The 19,914-nt window shown below is 35.0% G+C and overlaps 2 protein-coding genes across 2 annotated transcripts; one reads left to right on the plus strand and one right to left on the minus strand.

The window, feature by feature from the left end:
* Position 1: 1 nt before the first annotated feature.
* On the minus strand, positions 2 to 19,660 carry LOC116349852 (tetratricopeptide repeat protein 28). Its single transcript, XM_031781456.1, has 22 exons — positions 18,427 to 19,660; positions 11,134 to 11,210; positions 8,689 to 9,376; positions 8,442 to 8,600; positions 8,251 to 8,361; positions 8,004 to 8,184; positions 7,290 to 7,597; positions 7,065 to 7,198; positions 6,531 to 6,987; positions 6,234 to 6,455; positions 6,119 to 6,159; positions 5,941 to 6,046; positions 5,848 to 5,866; positions 5,414 to 5,760; positions 5,291 to 5,340; positions 4,097 to 5,223; positions 3,891 to 4,030; positions 3,006 to 3,828; positions 2,741 to 2,933; positions 2,543 to 2,670; positions 407 to 2,476; positions 2 to 320 (listed from the first exon to the last, which is right to left on the minus strand). The coding sequence occupies exons 2-22, from the start codon at positions 11,155 to 11,157 to the stop codon at positions 116 to 118; spliced, it is 7,533 nt and encodes a 2,510-aa protein (XP_031637316.1). The 5' UTR covers positions 11,158 to 11,210; positions 18,427 to 19,660; the 3' UTR covers positions 2 to 115.
* LOC116349853 lies at positions 11,798 to 13,911 on the plus strand. The gene is made up of 3 exons (XM_031781457.1): positions 11,798 to 11,816; positions 11,914 to 12,023; positions 12,134 to 13,911. The coding sequence occupies exon 3, from the start codon at positions 12,153 to 12,155 to the stop codon at positions 13,650 to 13,652; it is 1,500 nt and encodes a 499-aa protein (XP_031637317.1). The 5' UTR covers positions 11,798 to 11,816; positions 11,914 to 12,023; positions 12,134 to 12,152; the 3' UTR covers positions 13,653 to 13,911.
* Positions 19,661 to 19,914: the final 254 nt, after the last annotated feature.

Here is a 19,914-nt window from a genome sequence, read left to right on the forward strand (position 1 = left end):
AAACAGTTGAAATTGCATATAATTTAAAAGATTTATTTAAAATGATTATTATTATGTACAAAATGAATTTCCGAATAAAAATGCCATTAATAAATTAAAGGAATTTGACTTTTGATTATGACTTGTTAGCACTATTCATATTGAATTTGTTGATCCTTTGTTGAACCTGACTCAATTTCGAATTTGCATTTATATCGATTGTTTTATAGTTATTTGAACATTGAGAATCAGCTACACTCCTTCCATCACCTTCGTCACGAACTTCGTCACGTTTGGATAGATCTGAATATGGACTATTGCCCAGTTTCAATGGAGTTGACCTGGGAGAGAACAACAAGAGAAAAAAAGGAAATAATGGAAACATATAATGGAAATAATATGGAGAAATAATCGAAAGATAGCATACCCTGAAGTTGATTCTTTGTCATTGTCAATATTAATAGGTGTTTCATTGTCCTTTCCATTGAAATCGTTTTTTGATTGGCGATCACCATTACAATTATCGCTAGATGGTGCTGATGGAATCGTTCCATTTAAATTATTCAACCAGTTTGGTTTTGGCACCAATTTTTGCGTGGCATTTTTACACTGGCACATCACATCTGATGGATTATTACAAATATCACAACGATCCTGAACTGTTGTTTCACCAACATAAAGCGACAAATTTATGTCCGACACCGTTTCAGATGAGTTGACTTTCTTAATTGTATTAGTTTTTGTGTCATTTTCCTCGTAGTTTTTGCTAAGCAAGAGTTTCGATAGAGGTGGCGCCAGGCCCAAGTCCATATTTCGTTCATGATACACGTCCGAAATAGTTGGTGTCATTTCTCGGTTGATTTTTCTCAGTATCAAATCTTGAATATTTTTATTATGCGATGATAAGTTTGGTTTATTATTTTCTTTGGCGCTATTTGCTTTAAGTGTTAACGAAATATCTTTATGCTGTGATTCAATTACATCACTCTCCGATGGTGAAAAGTATAAATTGTTTGCATTGAATTTAAATGGTAGTGTTGTTTCACAATCATCAGAGATTTGTTTACGCGCAGCTGCCATTGGTACAACATTCGTTGTATTTTCCGTTCGAACGCTCAAACGATCCATCAGAAGACATTCTTCGGAAATGTTACGGGTCAAATGTGATGGGTATTGTATTGGTTTTTGAATATTATTACGATCACCTCTGGCCTCATAGGTGCGTTCAAATTCCGAATCAGAACTAGTGGATTCGATAGCATTATTGTTTCCTTTGGTATTGCCATTCAAATTATTGAAGATCGATGGTACTTGTGGTCGTAAACTCTCCACTAATGGCAACATTTGCCGTGGCGGCGGCATTGGTGGTAGACCATTCGCTTGATTCTGTTGTGCTCGACGCAGAACTGTCGCATGACCAGAACCTTCCCAGTCATTTGTTGAACTTGTTGAACTCGAACTATCATCGGGACGTTGTGAAGATACATGAGAATCATTCGATTGATTATTGATTGTACTTGCTGAATACAAATTTCTTATTCTTGTTTGATGTGCCAATGCCATTGAAACGTTATTATCAACATGTTGTAATGCAATCGGTGGACTGGGTGTAAATGCCAAATCACCATAATTTTCACCGCCGCCAGGCCTTGCACATACTTTGATCGGTGCTCTTAGATTTGTATAGTTAATTTTTGGTTTTGCTTCGAAACGATTTACACCTTGTGTTGAATATCCATCAGAAATGTCACTGTCAGTATTGTTCAATTCGATGTTGGTAAGTATCGATGAAGCGTTTGTCTCTCGGCCCCCATCCGGTTCGCCTCTCTTACGAACGTATGAAGTGAATGCACTAGCACTGCCCATCAATGGACGATGCGGAATCATTGGCCTTGACATTTTCAGATTCAACGATTTCACTGTTCCGACTGGTGAAATACTTCGTTGTTGGCTGCTGGTTGTTGTGCCTGCTATTGGACTCATTGTATTCTCTTGACGTGATTCATCATTCAGTGATTCACAACTACTACTCGAATCGATGCCAATACTTTTTGGTGCCTCCTGTGTGTCAAAAAGCGCGAGCAGAGCTTGTAAAACAAATTGACAATTGCGACGATTGGCTTGTTTTCCTGTTCGCAAAGTCACTTGATCCTGACCAACTTCCATTAGATCAAAACTCAAGGAAGCCAACAATTCATGACAACCGGATACACGCCACAAACGTACACTCAATGGCACATCGATGCTAGTATCTAGTTCTGGATTACACTTTGGCGGATATTGCGATAAAACATTTACAACATTTCGCATAACTCCAATAATTTCATCAGCTATATCGGCATTGTTTACCAGTACAAGTTTTGAAAGAGCATGAAGTGTTGACGGCGATAGAGCAAGAAGAGCTTGTAGACTGGCGGAACATTGAGAAAGACGTTCGTCTGGGTTGGTTTGCGGAAAAAATACACTGCTTGGTATCCCATTCGCAGATGGCTCAAATCTGCCAGAAAATTTAGTTGACACATTAAAAAAAAATGATTTAAATTAATATGAATAATATGTATACCTAAATCCAACAGCCATAAGCAATTCTTTCCAACCATCAGCAATGCCACATTTATTCTCAATACTTTTCTGCGTCGTATACATTGCATTTTTTTGTCCTCTGTGAATTCGTTGCAAACTCTTCTCAACCTAGTTATCAAGCATAAAAAAATATGAATTAAACGTGTAATGCCAATAATATCATAATTACAATCTTTACCAAATGCAAACAAACTCGAAGAGCATCACGACATTTTTCGGGAGTTTTTACTAATTCGCATAAAGCTTGTCCAATCAATGCAATTTTATTTGAAATTCGGACATTTCCTCCAATCAGTAGAAATCCAGCCCAATTGGACGGATGGGCGAAGTGCTTTGTATGTTGTACTGTTTGCATGGCTTCAGCCAATGCTCTAAAAATAGAGATAAATATTGGTTAGCTTAAAAAATCTAATTGCATTTATATAACTTTTAAATATTTATACCTCGCTGCTCTGGCTCCTTGTAGTAAAGCCGAATAAAATGCACGAAGTAAAATCTTGGTTGCTGTTTCTGGCACAGGCCAAAGTGACAGCAAAATGGCTCCTGCACCTGCACGCAACCAACTATCTGATAAATTCGCAACGCCATTGCTATTAATTGGATCAAGTGAATTATGAGCGCTCAAAACAACCAACTTAGCATTAAGTTTAACATTATTAATGTCATCCACTGTTAGCACGAAATCATTTATATTGAATGATGGATTATCATTTATATTGTTATTTCCTGTCATTTCATTTCCTTCATCTTCGGTATCAATTTCGTTGTTAGTTCCACCGTTATCTTTATTATTACCACCTGAATAGAAACGTTTGTGAGACGAAGAATCCAACATATCGCCCCCGGGATTTAATACTATTCCAGACATTTTCCAACTTAGGGCCGCCGCAAAGTGTACACATTCTGCTGTTGATAGTTCGGCCAATACATTGTTTTTGGTTGCATTTGAAGCGACTAATGTTTTTGCTTGAAGCATATCCGAAACCATTGCTGCTTCTTGTAAATTGGCTGATGATTCTGTCCATGTTGATTCAGTCAATGGTAGTCGGGGACCAACGACCAATGGAACGCTGGTAGTTCCGTTCGTTGGCTGATTGCGCTTAACTCGACTCTTTTGACGCAATGTAAATAGAGACGGAACTGTCAGTAGTGAACATCGTTCCGACAAATATTCAGCTCCATCTTGACCACGCAACACAGCAAATGGAATAAGATACAATTCATTTTCCAACACCAAAATCATCTCTTTGTACCCAGTTCGATGGGCTAAAATGAATAAAATAATCATTAAAAATCTTAAAATAGATTTTTATATAATTTTGGCATACTTGATGAACTGCTTGGCAATAAATCTTCAAATGGTGCTAGTAGTAAACTATATAAAGCGTGTAATGAACTTGGACCTTGCCATTGTGGCAAAGGAAAAGCTCGACGTGATCTGGTCGACCCTTGAAGGCTGCTAATTGATCTAAATGAAATGGAAAAGTTGTTCATGTTTTATTAGATTTAGAAATTACATATGAATGTAATTTACCTTGTCGATCCTTGTAAGCTGCTTGCAACAGATCCTCCCACGCTGCCCAAGCTGAATAATGAACTCAATGAGTAATTGCTGGAGTTCAATAAATGATTTCGGTTAACCATTCTTAAAAAGGGTCCAGCACGTTCACTCGCAAAGTCGTCCAACAAATTTTCAGATGATCTCCATTCATTTTCTTGTTGATTTTCTGAATTAATGCCCAAATCATCACGCACCATTGAAATGTAACTTTCCAATAGCTCACGTTTATTTAGCGACTTTATGAATTCCTCCGTTTGACCACGAAGTGGAAAATTTATTTCATTCACCTCAATCGCGTTAAAGCGAATAATTTGCCGATCTCTCAAGAACCATGTGTACAATTCATCATCGGCCAAACTAAAGTAGATAACATTCGTTTTCGTTTTATTGACTACATCAAAAATGCTTTCGCTGCAAGTGACAAGAGTTTTTCTGGAGTTGCTTGTATCGAGTGCTACGCGCGATTTACAGCGCTCAGCGGCAACCAAAGCTTCTTCATTTTTACCCATATGTACCAGAATCTTTTGTAACAAGTGATAACATTTTGTTTGTAAACAAAACAATTGTTGTTTGAGTTCAGGAGATCGTTGTTCAAACCTAACAGATTCGAGAATTTGTGCGGCCGTTTCAAAATTTGCACGAGCATTTTCATTGTCACCCGAATCAATTAATACCAAACCAAGGCGATGCCTTATTTTCGCTTCTTCTTCGGATTTATTCAGCGATTGTGATATGACAAGGCCTTGGCGAAGAAAATTTATTGCTTGTGATGTTTCGCCAATCGTATGAAATACTCTGCCCAATGATTCACATGCATAAACCTTTGTTAAGCGATCGAAAGCCAGTTGAAGCTGTTTTTCAAATTGCCGTATGGCTTCGTTGAAATTATTCAATTTTTCATAAACGGCACCCAAATTTCCATAGCATCGTGATTGCAAACTGGCATTTCCAAGACTTTCACACAGTTCCTGGTCCATTAAATGAAGTTTCTTTGCACTCTCCAAATCGTTCATTTGAAGAAATACCTGGCCTAAACTACTTTGTGCATCTGAAACTGCATAGCGATCACCCAGCTCTTGAGCAATATTTCGTTGATGTTCCTTGAATAGTAATTTTATTTTTTTATTACAATGTTCAAACACTAACTAGAAATATAATAGGTCTCACCAGACATTGTACGGCGTGCTCGTAATTTTTTAATGCACTGTGAATGTTACCTGAATTGGACCAAAAAATGGTTGAGATTAGCTTAGTGTTTTTGCTTTTTTTTTTATTTATCAAAATAAATACCCAGATCTCCAAAAGCAGCCGCCTTCGCTTCATTTCCAAGTTCATGTGCCACAACAAGTCTCTTTTCTGAATAAACCAGTGCTTCTTGTAAATTTCCAATCGATTTATGGCTATGGCATAGGCCATTATAAGCTCGTTCTTGATCCCGTAGACTTTGCAAAGCAATGGCTAGCTTTAGGTGCCGCTCATGGCATTTGATACCTTCTTCAAAATCGTTAAGTGCATCGTAACAATCAGCTAAATGACCTAAAGCACGTGCACGATCAAGCTGTGCAGTTGCGGAATTTACTCGTTCCAATGTTCCCAATTGCATTTCCAAATACCCAATTGCATTTTCATAATGACCACTAAGAAATTGAATTTCATCGATGAAATTGAATATCTTGAACAAATTACAAATCAAAATAATATTTCAAATAAAACTTGATTCATACCTATTTAATTTGGCGATTCCTGAGAAAAGAAGCGTGACAAAAAGAAAAAAAATTAGATAATATTATTATTGCATTTATTTTTTGAATCATTACCCAAATTCCCGAAAGCTTCTGCTTCTAAAGGTGAATCTTGTAAGTCTTGTGCTCGTTCCAACTGCTCCTGATAGCACTTTATAGCATGCGTATAATTTTGTAAAGCCTAAATGTCGTACAAATGACATAATACATTTACCAATGATGGACGCAAAGCAAATAGAAAAAAATAGCTTACCATATGAACAGCACCAAGGTGGGACAATGCGCGACATTCACCTACAAAGCGAAACCGTTGTTTTTCGTTAAGCAAAAATAAAAAATATTGTTATTTTGAAGAAAGTAAAAATTACCCAGCATATCACAAATCTCTTGTCGCAGGGTCAATTCCTGTGTATGATAGCAAAGTGCTTTATCGAATTTTTTCATCAAACGAAATGCTAAGCCGAGTGCGCCATAGGATGTGGCCTCCATTGCTCTCTCCCTATATTGTCGAGCGAGCGTTAATTGTCTCTGATACATTTTGGCTGCCTCTTCAATTTCACCGCTTCGGATTAAAACGTCACCAATGTTACCTATTAACATTTAGGTATAATTTAATTTCATTCATTTCTCTCAATTCACCAACGATTTCTTTGTTGGGAAATTACCTAATGCCCTAAACTTTCCAGGCAGATGATTTGTCATATGAGCGATGGCTAAAAAATATTTTTGGCATTCCAGTGCTGCGCTTGTATTATTTAATCCCAAATGAGCCAAGCCCAAATTACAATATGCTCTTCCCATATTCATCTTATCTTGTAAGTCTTTGGCCAACGCCAAATCTTGATCATAATATCGAACGGCTTCACGGTAATTTGAAATGCAATAATGTGCATATCCTAAGAAGTGACATGCTTTTCCTTCAGCCACAATATCACCAAGCTCTTGTGAAAGCATTAAATACTGTTCATAATAAGGAATGGCTTTCACAAATTCTTGACGTGAGCTCAAACAATTTCCCAGATTCAATAAAGCGCACGCTTCACCCGCCGTGTCCTTCAATTCTCTTGCGATATTCAAATGGGCTTGGTAGTGTATCAGTGCCATATCATAAGCGCCCAAAGCCTAGAAACATTAAAAAAGAAAACAATTGCAATTAAAATAAAAAAGACGACATGAAATAAAAACGTGTTTTATATTACTTGATATGCGACCGCTAGATTTCCGTGCGTGGAAGCCTCAGCACTTCTATCACGCACTTCCTTGCTAATGGTTAATTCTTGTTTATGGTATTTAATTGCTGCTTCGTACAGCCCTGCTGCTGAATATGCATTACCTTTCATTTGTAAATGTGTAGGTGTAGGTAAATTAATAAAGTAAATTATTAATATTGAAATGGAATTGAACAAAATAGTGGTTTGTCTTACCCATATTGCCAAAGGCTCGTCCCATGCCCGCTTTATCCGAAAGTGTACGAGAAATTGTTAGGTGTGCTTGATGTAATTTCAATGCACCATCGTAATCACCAATCAATTGATATACAATTCCCAGATTGCTGCATGCTCGACCTTCTCCAATTTTATCTCGAGCAGACAAGGCCATTTCAAGTTGTTTTTCGTGAAATTTTTTTGCTTGTGTAAAATCATTTGCACAACGTGCAGCATGTCCTAGACCGGCATATGCTCTCGCCTCAATAGATTTATCTCCTAAATTTTGTGCTATTCTCAGAACTTGCCTAGGGTTAATCACAAAGAAAAGAATGGAAATAATGGAAATTAATCAATATGTAATGGAACGTAATGGAAGTAATGGAAACATATAATGAAAATCAAATATGTATAGTTTAAGAGCAAAGTAATCGTCACACATTTGCAACAACATTGCTTAAATTTGAGATTTGGTAGTAGTGTTGAGAATCGCGTTCTGTTGTGGAAGAACAGAACTACAACTACTACCAAATCTCAATTTTTGTCAGAAAAGTGTTTGCTAACGCAGCTTCGTTCAATTCATTTGCAAATTGTTTTTAATTTATGTGTGTATATGTGTGATCAAACCCTTACTACTTTCTTACATACTAAATAGATTTTGATATTGTGATTTTTTGAAATGGATGTAATGGGAAAATAATCGAAAGGACTTGCTCATGAAAAATGATTGCTTGTGAAAAATTTCGACGATAATGATGACTTGATCCTAAATTTGAGTAGGCACGCGCTTCTTCCACTGGATTATTGAGTTTCCGTGCCAATCGAAGATGTTTCGTATGACATTCAACGGCACTATCAAAGTCGCCCATTGCCAAATACACGGCACCGACATTACCTAAAATAATCATTACAATAAAAGCAATTATAAAAGTAATTATAGATCTGGCCACACAAATATTACCAATTTCACGGGCCTCTTGAAGTCGATCTCCAATTTGCTTTACTAGTTGAACACACTGTTTGTGGCTTGCCAACGCATTTGAATAGTCCCCAATCGCTGTATATACATGACCTGAATAACGAGGTTGAAACAAAATATATAGTTCATTACAAATTACATATATTTCAATGCACTTTGGCTATTTTCTGTACCTAATGATGTTAGTGCAGATGCTGCTGCCTCTGAATCTTTGAATTTCATGGCGAGAACAAGTTGATAGCGATGAGATGTTAATGCCTCTTTGTATGAACCTTTGCTAAAAAAGTACTTTCCCAAATTGCCGTGAGCTCTCCCTTCTCCCTGCGAATCACCTGATTTTTGGTGAAGAGCGAAAATACCAATTTTTAACATCACGTTAAGATATCTTAATTTGAGTGTAAAAGGAAAAAAAAAACATACCCAAACTTTTGGCAACAGCCAAGTCTTGTTGCATGTAAGCTATTGCCTTATCAAGTTGATTAAGCGCCCAGTAAGCTGAACTCAATGCACTAAACACCGATCCTCTCAGTTTCAGTGAACATGTTCCGATTCGCAATGCTGATTCCAGAACAGTGACAGCTGAGTGATATTGGCCCACCTGTAGCAATTCTTGGCCAATTACCGAAATAACGACGAAATTGTTCATTGCACATAATTTGGATAGTTGATGAAAAGTCGGTTCGAGAGCAGCGCGTAATGGACTTTTAATTGATGCTTCAATCAAACCACTCAACAACTGTTTGCTATTCGAATCTTGAGCCAAACCAGCACTGAACGCTGCCAGTGCTTCACCATACCTTCGCAGGCATTGCAGAGCTACGCCTTGTCGGAAATAGGCTTTACCCCATTGTGGACACAGTTCTTTAGCTTTGTTAGCATCCTGCAATGCCAATGAAAATTGACCTTGTTTTAAACGTGCCGCTGAACGATTACTGTATAAGATATAATTTGTTGGATCGAGTGTTAATGCGTCGGTGTATAATGCGACGGCTGTAGCGAAGTCTCCATTTTGGCAAGCTGCATTTGATTGACGCACCTTTTCCAGAAAGAGAGCTCTATTTGCAACGGAGACATGTAATTGCAATTCCGGGGTACAGTCTGTATCATTCTAAAAACAAACGTAAACAAAACAAATTAGATATGATTTTCGATTCTCACGATTCTATTTCAAACGAAAATGTGAGAATATTCTTATTTACAAAATTGCATTTTTGGATCGGTCATATACCGGTGAATAGAATCAATAATTCAATAGAAAAAGCTATGCAGATGCAACAAATATCAATGCATTGCTTCTGGCGATAATTTTGTTTCAACTCTGATATGTTTCTCATCATATGAAGCACTACTTTTTAATCGTGTAAAGTGTAAATTTATCTTTCAAAGCAGAAAGGAGAATAAAATGTAAAGAGTTTCCATAAAATATTTTTTTTATGTACGGCTATAGTAGACTTTGGATTGAGCTAGTTGTTCAGTTGTTGTTATTGATAATTGATGTTCACCTGTACACATTTTTTATCTTTAACAATACAAACAAGTAAACGGTTATTATTTGGCTTATGTTCAGGGGAGCAACTGACCAATTAGCTTGAATAAAAGCCTGATAAATCCTACTAATATCTACTGGATCGTGGTCATGAATTTTTTTTATACATAAAAAGTTAAATTAAAACAAACCGAGATAAGATAAAGTTTGATAAAGTACTAACATCATGCAATGTTTTCGTTTACACATGAGATAATAGCTTATTTGTTGGAATAGCTGGAGAACTGATTAATTTGTTTCGTGCTAAACGAAATGGAGTTCGATTATAAATGTGCTGTGTGAACGTTTTTTTCTTTTTCAAAACATCCATCATTCAATCCAATTGTCAAAATGAACAGAATTCATTACAACAAGTACAACAAAATAAAAATGCGAATCCCCAATGAAGTAGAAATTGTGAATTCTTAGGAATACTTTGAAGAAGTGGAATTCCATTTGAACCTCAACAAAAGAATGTAATCATTTAGTGTATTTTTTTTTTTAAATGTTCGCTTGCTCTTTTGTTGAATTTGCAACTCCTTTAGAAACTATACTCACTCTGAAAAAGAGAGAGAGAGAGAGAGAGAGAGAGAGAGAGAGAGAGAGAGAGCAAGAATAGGTGGAGAGAGGAGAAGAAGAAAAATAGAAGCGAGTGAGAGGTACTTTTTGCTTGTGTGGTGGCATAGCATTGTAATTAGATATTCGGAATCGTTTATTTATTGTTTATCTGCAACGCGCATATTAGAGTCTGTCGGTGAGATTATTCAATTTCTATTAACAGGCTTTGGGTTGGTTGTGTGTTGTGGTTTAAGCTGAAGTGCATTTTGGACGATTTAAGGAAAGGCAATGAAGAGATACGAAAACATACATCGTGCAAAAATGTTGGTAGATTCATATGTTGTGTTTTGTTTTGTTAAACGCTTTTGAACTCACAGTTTCAAACCGTCAATTGCTCGTTGTGCGTCACGATTACACAATCATTTACAGTACTCTATAAATATAAATGCCTTTGTTTTTGCTGTTGCTGCTTTTTTTCATTTCATTCCTCTCTTCCAATGACGATTGAATCATAATAAAAATCAAAATAAAACGTGGGATAACAGTCGTCCACAGATTCATAACATATTATTTTCGCCATAATTCATGAATCTTTCAGACGGTGATAAAACAACGAAGTAAAACACAAACACTCCCATTAAAATGTATGGAATAAGTTCGATTAAATGATCCGTGACCTCAGGACTAAATTAAATTATATAATATAACTTATATTGGTGGTGGTTAGTTGATTCTAAATTGATGTTTTGCTGTCATAATGGGTGTTTCGAATTTTCACTTACCTCTGAAAAATCTCGTTGTGACATGTTGGTCCATAAAAACGGAATTTACTTTGATAATTTTAAATTCTGATGGAAGTCTGTAATAAAGTTTAAAATAATATTGATTATTATGAGACACTATTAAATCTTTATATATATTTTAACGTAATTTGAAAGTTCCAATAATTCAACTATATTTTAAAATCTAAAAACAAATACTTCAATGCTTCACAATTATGATATCAATATTTATTTATTAGGTCTACAGCAGTAGTGTGCGGAGGAGGATTCCTGTGATTTAGATGAGAAAAAATTTTCACGGAAATTATTCGATTTTTTTTTATTCAAAAAGTGAAGAGGAAAATCGGTTACATTGAATCGATGCCACATGCCAATTATTCAGCAATTAATTCATAAATATTTTTACGCATTTGAGCTGAAATTTATGACATCGAAAAAAAATCGAAAAAGAGCTCAATGGAATGTAAGTCTGCTATGAAAAATAGGACATTTTTACCGCTTTTCTAAATTATCTGTTATTTATGTTGGCCACAAGATGTGCATTGGATGTATATTTTATCCGCATAACGTTCACAACTGTGAACCACTCTTAATGAATTGTCTATAAAACTAATAAGTGTCAAATTCGAAATGTCTAATAATGTGTCACTGTCAACGTCATTGTGAAATACATGTGAAATAAAGTGAGTTACTTCTGTTCAAAGAGAATTTACTTTTCCGATTTCATTCCATCACGTTCTGAGTGTGACATTCATAAATTAATTCTCAATATCAACATAGGAATTCTATTAATTTTAATTTTGTTCTGGAAAACACGGGAGCACAAAGCTTGAAGGCACAACTTCCAACATTTTTGAACATCAATTTTGACAAGTTTTAGTTCTATACAGGTACATTCATAAAGAAAATTTCAACGAAATCGTTTAAGATAAGAAAGATTACATTATCATATCAATTTCAAGCGTTTAACTTGAGACGGTTTTTATGGTTTTGATTTTAGGTCATTCCAGTCTGTATTTATGATAAAAATCATCTCCATAATGAGTGAGCAGATGGTCAAGAATCAAAACGACACCGACGTCGATAAGTCACATCAACAACATGACACCGACTCCAAAGTGACTGATACACCGCATCAAATTGCTGTTGCTTTAGACGCAATTTCCCTAGGCTCTAACGAATGTCAGATTCGTTCGCCAATTTTCAAGCTGATCAACGATTGTTGGGAATTAATCTTTGATTGGTTATCGCTGAAAGAATTGCATTCGTTTGGTCGAACGTGTAAACATTTCCAACGACTAACTGGCGAATATTTCAAGTGGAAATATCAAAACGTAAATTGTAGTCTGAACAATCACAACTATAGAAACGTAGATTGTGGTGTGAACGATAGCAATGTGAGCTTTGAGTACATTGCTGGGAACGAATTGGTTGGTTTTATTCCATTCATCCAAAAATTGTCTTTGGGCAACCTCAAACTGGACGCATCATTCCGTTACGTTGTAGAAAATATCAAATCAATAAAATCCATGGAAATTTTGAATGCTCGTTTTTTAGACCTCGATCTTAAACTGATGAAGAACAGTCTGAGTAGCGTTGAAGTGGTGAAATTTGTTAATACATATAATCTTGATGGTACATTTTTCGAAACATTTCTTAAATTATGCGTGAAACTAAAGCGTTTAACAATCGATACAAATGCAGGGAATACTTGGTTACTCCATAAATATCCGACATTACAATATTTGAAACTAACTCATTGTGATACATTGGTTAATGGTGAACTGACAACATTTTTTCAACAAAATTCGAATGTACGTAGTTTTTCGACAACCGAAAAAATCCTTATGCAACATCGTGACTCATTTATTGCAAATAACATTGAATTGGATGACCTGACAATTTTGCTGGTGGATGATATGAATGAATTTTGTGTTGTGATGAACGATCTGTATCGACGGGGTGTTTATAAACGTTTACACTTGAAAACGGCGACGACAGAATGTTTGGAAAATTTACCGGGACTTGTAACATTGCATGTTGATACAAATGATTACGTGGAAATGCCAAAATTGGATGGTGTGACGGAACTTGTGTTCCAACCACACTATAATGGACCGGTTTGTAGGATGAATATGGAGGAAGTATCAATGAACTTGAAAAATCTCGAACGAATTTTTACACCAACAACAAATGAAGAGTATATGAGTGCATTTATCCGGAATTCGGCAAAGCTGAAGGAAATTAAAACGGATAGCATTAGTCCTCACGGTAGTCACGGAAGATTACCGAACGGCGGTATTAACGTGGTAGCCATGAACAATGAACGGAAAAAATTGAATGGCGCGCATAAGGTTACGATCTATCTTGAGGAGAAAGATTATTTGGCGAAAGATCATGAGGAGAGAGATTATTTGTCTATTAAATGGAATCATAATAAAACAGATTTTGGATTGATTGAGGTGAAACGCAAAGAATCGTATGAGGGTGTTTGGGATCACACATTTGGATATTATTAAGAGAGGAAGTTTGTTTACAACAAAGTTTTTTTTATTGTTATTTATATTGAATATGAAGACAAATAGAATGAAATAAAATAAAAGAAAACTTTTATATGGATCCGTTTGAAGCAGAAAAATCACTTTCAAGCGAAATTAAAAAAAAAACAACAACCCTAATACTAAAACTACGAAAAGAACAGTAAATGTCATGACTATTATTAGTATTAATTGGTTAAATAAAGTATATATTGTGCTGAGAAAATGCTAGCAAAAATCACAATTACAATTTCACATAAAAGTTACATAGTAAATGTTATTGGAAATAGAAAAATGGAAATTTCCATTAAATAACGTTTTACAGTTTCAATTAAAACTATACATCATTTCGGATTTTAAAAAATGTCTCAACTTTATTTATGAATTTGAAATAAACAGGTTCAATGAATTAAATTACTTTCTGTCTTTATCGTTTCTATACTTATAAATCATAGTATGTGTGCGACACCCATGTCGATGCTCTTGAATAAATTTTACAAATTTTCTGTTTTTGCTTGCCACAAGTGGCATGCACAATTGCACATTATCACAAAAATTATAACAATAAATATTTACATTTATATTCGGTTTTTTTTAAAATCTTGTAATTCTTTCCAGTGCCTTTTCGTGAAATCTTTATTAGAATTCTCCGCAGTGATTGAACTTGGAAATTTTTGGCATTTTAATCCCATAATACAATTGTACTTGATACTGTGGTTCGGCCATCATCAAACATCCAACGAATTGCTTATTGACAAGCCAAGCACGGAAACAACGTTCGATGTGCGGACAATTGTACAGTTCATCGAAACCAAATAGTTTGAAGCAAATCGCATGCGGTGCAACAATTCGATATTCACCCGCACAGTCACAGTACAAACGATTCGAAATCAAAAAAAATTTACCGCTCGCACACGATGAAGGCCATCATCATTTTTCACCAAATAGGTTTCATCGATGACAATGATTTGATTTAGTTGTGACGAATTTCAAAAAACAAATTGATCGATTTATTTGCTGTCAATGTGGTCCACCCTAAGATCACCCAATAGAGACAAATAAACAAAATCAAAATGTGCTAAACAATTGAATGTCGTACGACGATGATTACAAACCTTCATTCGGTGCAAAAACATTTAATTGTTGTTAGAAATATAATTGAAATTGAATTGAGTTTATTGCGATGATTTTATTGTGTTCAAAATGCGAATGAAAACAGTTTTGTGCATAAACATATCGATAAATGATCAACATAAAAAAAATTGAGAGTGCAACTCCTCATTTTTTGTTATTTGCACCATGTTCCCTTTTATATTGTTTGCATCTTTGTTCTGTCACTTATTCTGGCATTCAAGCGCATTCACAATACACACAATACACATAATGACACAATGCAATGTGTAACTCGAAAGATCAAAGCTTATCATAAATATTTTGTTTTGGTTTGGAATATTTTAACATAGTCGCATGCATATAGATGTCGAAGAAAAATACTTTTTCTAGCGCTTGCTTGCGTTTGCCTTATCTCATGTCTTACTTTTGTTCGATCTTTTGTCAATGAGATTTACCATCATATATTTTCATTTTCATTTCATTTGCATCGAATGGTGACAATGTACATTTTGAGGATGTGAACACGAAAGCAAAGCGCACGTTAAAACGGTATGCAGGATTTGCTTATATTTGCTTATATTTGCTGGTTCAACAAACAATGTCATTATTTATAGTTTCATTTTAGTTGAATGCATTTCCTTCGTCAGCCAATTCAAGCGACAAACATCACAATTTTGAACCGCTGCAATGTCGTACGCGGAGCAGAAGCGAAAGAACCACAAGGAAAAGAAAACAAGCAAATAGGAGTACAATCACAGACCATGAAAAAAAAAGAGAGTATAGCAAATGCGCAAACGATGAAAAAAGTCAATTCGCCACCAAATCGATGTGAATCGATAGCAATTTTCAATGTTTTTTATTCGTTTCATTCTTGATCTCATTCAGCTGTGGCGAACAAGAGCCGGGCCACGCCACACAATTATAGTGTGGATTAAAATTTACAATCGCAAAGAAAATCAATAAATTTTGTACAAAGATAAAGTAAGAGTTCGCGTGAACAACAAACCGATCAGTAAGAGGATCGTAAAATAAAGAAAAAGTGCGCAGAAAAAAAGAGATGCGAAAACAAATTTAATTTTGTTAGTAATAAAGAATATACAACTAATAATATATGTGTATTGTGTACAAGTACAATGTATAGAATTCGCACAACAAACGTATTTAGCAATCAAAATAATGGATCGAAAAGTGATACCAAAATACCGGGCAATTGCGCACGGTTCATATATTCATTGCAAATGCATGGCATCAACGAAGATCATTCAAGAACGAAAGCAGCAAAAGAACATGGAAAATCGCAATAGCAATGAATAAACGCGAAAATAATTATATTTAATAACATGAAAGCAGCGCGCTCAGCAAAATTTCTGTCTTTATCGCTCCCTCGCTCCGCACTTATTTTTTCTTACTTTGAAATTATTCCAACAACATATTTAATCATTTCATTTTTCGTTCTCATCGTATGAATATTCTTTAATTTTTATTTATTTTGTGTGTATGTTGAACTTCTCTCTCTCTGTTTCTATCTCCTAACTGACTCATTGTGCACGTTTGTAAGGGAACGATTTGATCTAAGCCATTTGCGCTGACGATACAGCATTTTATAGAAAAGCATCGGAATGTTCATTATTAAGTGATCGAACTATTTTCATTATGCACTACACATGCCAAACATGAGCTCTGGTATGCGTAAATACATCAGTTACCATTTCCATGATTCAACACAACAGCACAACAGAGAGGAAAAATACTGTCGAGAAATAAGGAAAATAGCTAATTTAATGAAAGATGAATCTCATCGCAGACTCAATCTTCAAATAAATGCTAAGTCATTTTTTCCTATATTTAAGATATGCATATACAGGCACGTTAACGCTCTATCTCTCTCTTGTATACTTAGAGGAGATACGGCAATGATTGGTTTATGTTTGCCGATGATCAAATACAGTCGTTAAATCCAACATTTCAAAATATCGACGCTTTCGAATTAATGGCTTATGTTTTTAATTGAAGTCTATTTTTACGATTGAATGTTAATAATTTTTTGTTAACTCTTAATCCATGCCCATTGCGGCCCATCATTTTGAACAAGCAAATAAAATGATCGACAATCTATCGATATGAATAATGTTTTCAAAGAAACAACTTATTTTTTTATTGAGCGCATTTTTCTGCGTTAAAATTTTGTAGAAAATGATCCATTTCGTTTTATAAGTATTTCATTTGTAATATGGTTTGGTGAGTATCCAACTAAAACCTAGGCTTAAAGCCACTCACCATGAGGCAATTCAACATGATAAATTGATCATATGATGATCATCAATGTTCGGAAGTTTGCCGAAATTATTAACAGATTTTCACACGCTTGTAAGAGCCATATGCTCTTATTGATTTAAAACAGTATGTATCAATACATAGTAGAAAGATTTGGGATAAAAAATATAAAATAAAATCGAGAAAACGCCAGCTTAAAAAAAAAACGATTAAAAAAGCATTCAAAATCAGATCTTCATATCGATCGTATGCGAGCAATGAACATTATCCTCGCATAAAAATGTTCAACAACCAGTCTGAGTTTGAACAAATCCGTGATTTTTGCTTCACGTTTAATGAGTACTTTCCTCCCAATAAATTCGATCTGCATTGAATGTGCAACCACATATGCAATTGGCATCAGTGTAAAAATAGTTTCTCACACAGTTACACCCGTGAAAAAACGTATAAATACGATTCCTTTCTCCCTCTTTCTTTCCTTTCAACTCTTGAAAAGTTTGCCACATACAAAAAACAGATGAACGTATCCAAAAGAAAAAGACAAAATGCGGGAAGAAGATTAAAAAAAGCAATGCAGTTGCGTGTGTGCATTCGTTTGGAGTCGAAAAAGATGGAGAAAATGTTAATTTTTATTTTACCGCGATTATTTTTTATCCTTCTCCTTCTCCTTCTCTCAATCTTTTCATATCACATTTTTCGTTGAGCTGTGAAACATTACAGAGAAAAGAATGAGCGAGCATAGCAATGCAAATTATAATTTGAGGTCAAAGTGTATAAACGTTTAAATAACATCGGACAGATTGCTCATGTTGATTATGCGGTTTGGCGGTTTTTGGTTCAGTTCAACATTTTCCATCGTGCTTCTCTTATAAAGAATTATCTTTATGTGTTTGTATGGTAAAAGGCACTGATATTCGTCAATCGTAATTTATTGTTCACGTTTCACCAAATTTGGCAAGTTTTGTGTGTGCGTCCGTCTGTTGAAATCCCCAATTCGCTTGAAATTTAATACTTCTTTGAGTACGGTTAATATACAATGTTGCGTGGATTATAGGTAAGCTGACTCATCTTCGAATGCAAGATCCATTAAATTGGATTGAATTTGGAAAGTAAAGAATATGTTGCTGTAATTAACATATCATTGGAATGATACAATTACAAAATACAAACTCCAAATATAATTGATTACCAAATGACACCAAATGGCTTGTCATATGCATTGAGAGAGAAGTAATTTTATTTTGGGAAGATGGAAGTCTTTCTATAATTTGAGCAATCACAGGAGTAAAACATGTACAACATTGATGTTATTTGGTCATACCCCAATTAAAATGGCATTAAATTGAATCACAGTTAGACAGATAATTACCTTGTTCCTTCGTTGTTTTCCGAACTTTGTTGCTTATGTATGGGTCGTGTGATGCGGTTATATTGCTCTAATCACTTGCTAATGAGAAATCAACAAAACACTGTTGTAACATCACTCACGAAAGCAACTGGTGGCATCCTATTTAGTCAATTCTATGTAGCGGCTGCTGTCGTTACCTATGACCATAATTATCACTGTTTTCTGTCTCTCCGGTTTTTTCTTCTTATCGCTTCTTATTCTTTTATTGTAAAAATTCAAGGGAATCACCACAAAATTACATGTCTCTCTGTGTTTTTTTTTTTTCAATTCCAACCGACACGAAAAAAACTTACTCATTCAACAGATTCAAATTCAAGTGAGCAGAAACAATCGGAATCTCTTCTCGAAGAAGGCGTAGCAATGTGAAATAAAAGCGAGACAAAAACACACACACTCACAAAGGAAGAGAGAGAAGCATGAAAGTGAGACGCGCGCGCGATACCAAGAAAGAATTGTCACGAATTCATTACAAATTCATGTTTTCCTCATAATTTGTGTATTTTTATTTCTGCTTTTCGATTCACTGTGTTATGGATGTTGTTTTCATACGAGTTTTGTTCTTTTTTTATTTTTATTTCACTTCGATTGATACACCAAAAAACCACACGATACTGTATCGTTTGCTTATTTCGCACAATGTGATTTTCTGCCTTTTTTATTTAAATAAATTATTTTTTTATTTGTTACACTCACATATTTTTCATTCAGTCGAGTGTCACTAAACTAACTCTGCGCTCATATCACCAGTTGGCCAGCAATCACAGTTTTATTTTAATTTTTTTTTATCTACACATTCATATCTGATTGCATTTGGAATGCACTGAGTTTCGTTGTTGTTTTTGTCGTCGTTGGCCTGGATCTTTTTTCGACTTTCGAATTTTTTTCGATTTCTGCAAATGGTAGCATGTAATCACTTTTCTGGCATCGGAAATACAGCTTAATACAAAACGTTTGTTCTCTATTTTCATTGCGTATCAATGAGAAAATCACTAGTCTTAGTACTATTTATTCACATGTACACTGTATATAGTTACCATATTTGTTCCTGTATCACATTCCATAGACGTACGATTTGACATACTAAATTTAACAATTTTTTTTGATTGAAACTGATTAAAATCGTTATATTTTTTTGTAAACTCAATCTTCACAATCTATAAACTATTAAAAAGAAATTTTGATGGCATTTTTTTAAAAATCGGGTTCAGTTTAAAATGAAAATCGAAAAATATAATTTAAACGATGATGGCAATAAAATGTTATAAGAAATGTACCAGCGCAGCAGCAGCAACAGTAAATTGAACGAAATACAAGAGCTGCTTGGTTCATGCGCGTTGTTTTGTACACACTAGACGGGAACGACTTGTTGTTTGCCGTCGTTGCAAGATCGAAATAAAGGCAAACGACTCAAGAGAGGTAAGAAAAAGAAGAAAAAAAGAAACGAACCAA

This window comes from Contarinia nasturtii, unplaced genomic scaffold, assembly GCF_009176525.2.
Source record: "Contarinia nasturtii isolate CC-2019 unplaced genomic scaffold, AAFC_CNas_1.1 Cnas_scaffold_3175, whole genome shotgun sequence".
Taxonomy (NCBI): domain Eukaryota; kingdom Metazoa; phylum Arthropoda; class Insecta; order Diptera; family Cecidomyiidae; genus Contarinia; species Contarinia nasturtii.

Coding starts and splice junctions, on each gene's coding strand:
- LOC116349852 (XM_031781456.1), bottom strand. CDS start 11,157: ATGTCACAACGAGATTTTTCAGAG. Junction 9,377..11,133: donor CACAACGAGATTTTTCAGAG/GTAAGTGAAAAT, acceptor GTTTGTTTTTAG/AATGATACAGACTGTACCCC. Junction 8,362..8,441: donor ATCTGCACTAACATCATTAG/GTACAGAAAATA, acceptor CTCGTTATTCAG/GTCATGTATATACAGCGATT.
- LOC116349853 (XM_031781457.1), top strand. CDS start 12,153: ATGATAAAAATCATCTCCATAATGAGTGAGCAGATGGTCAAGAATCAA.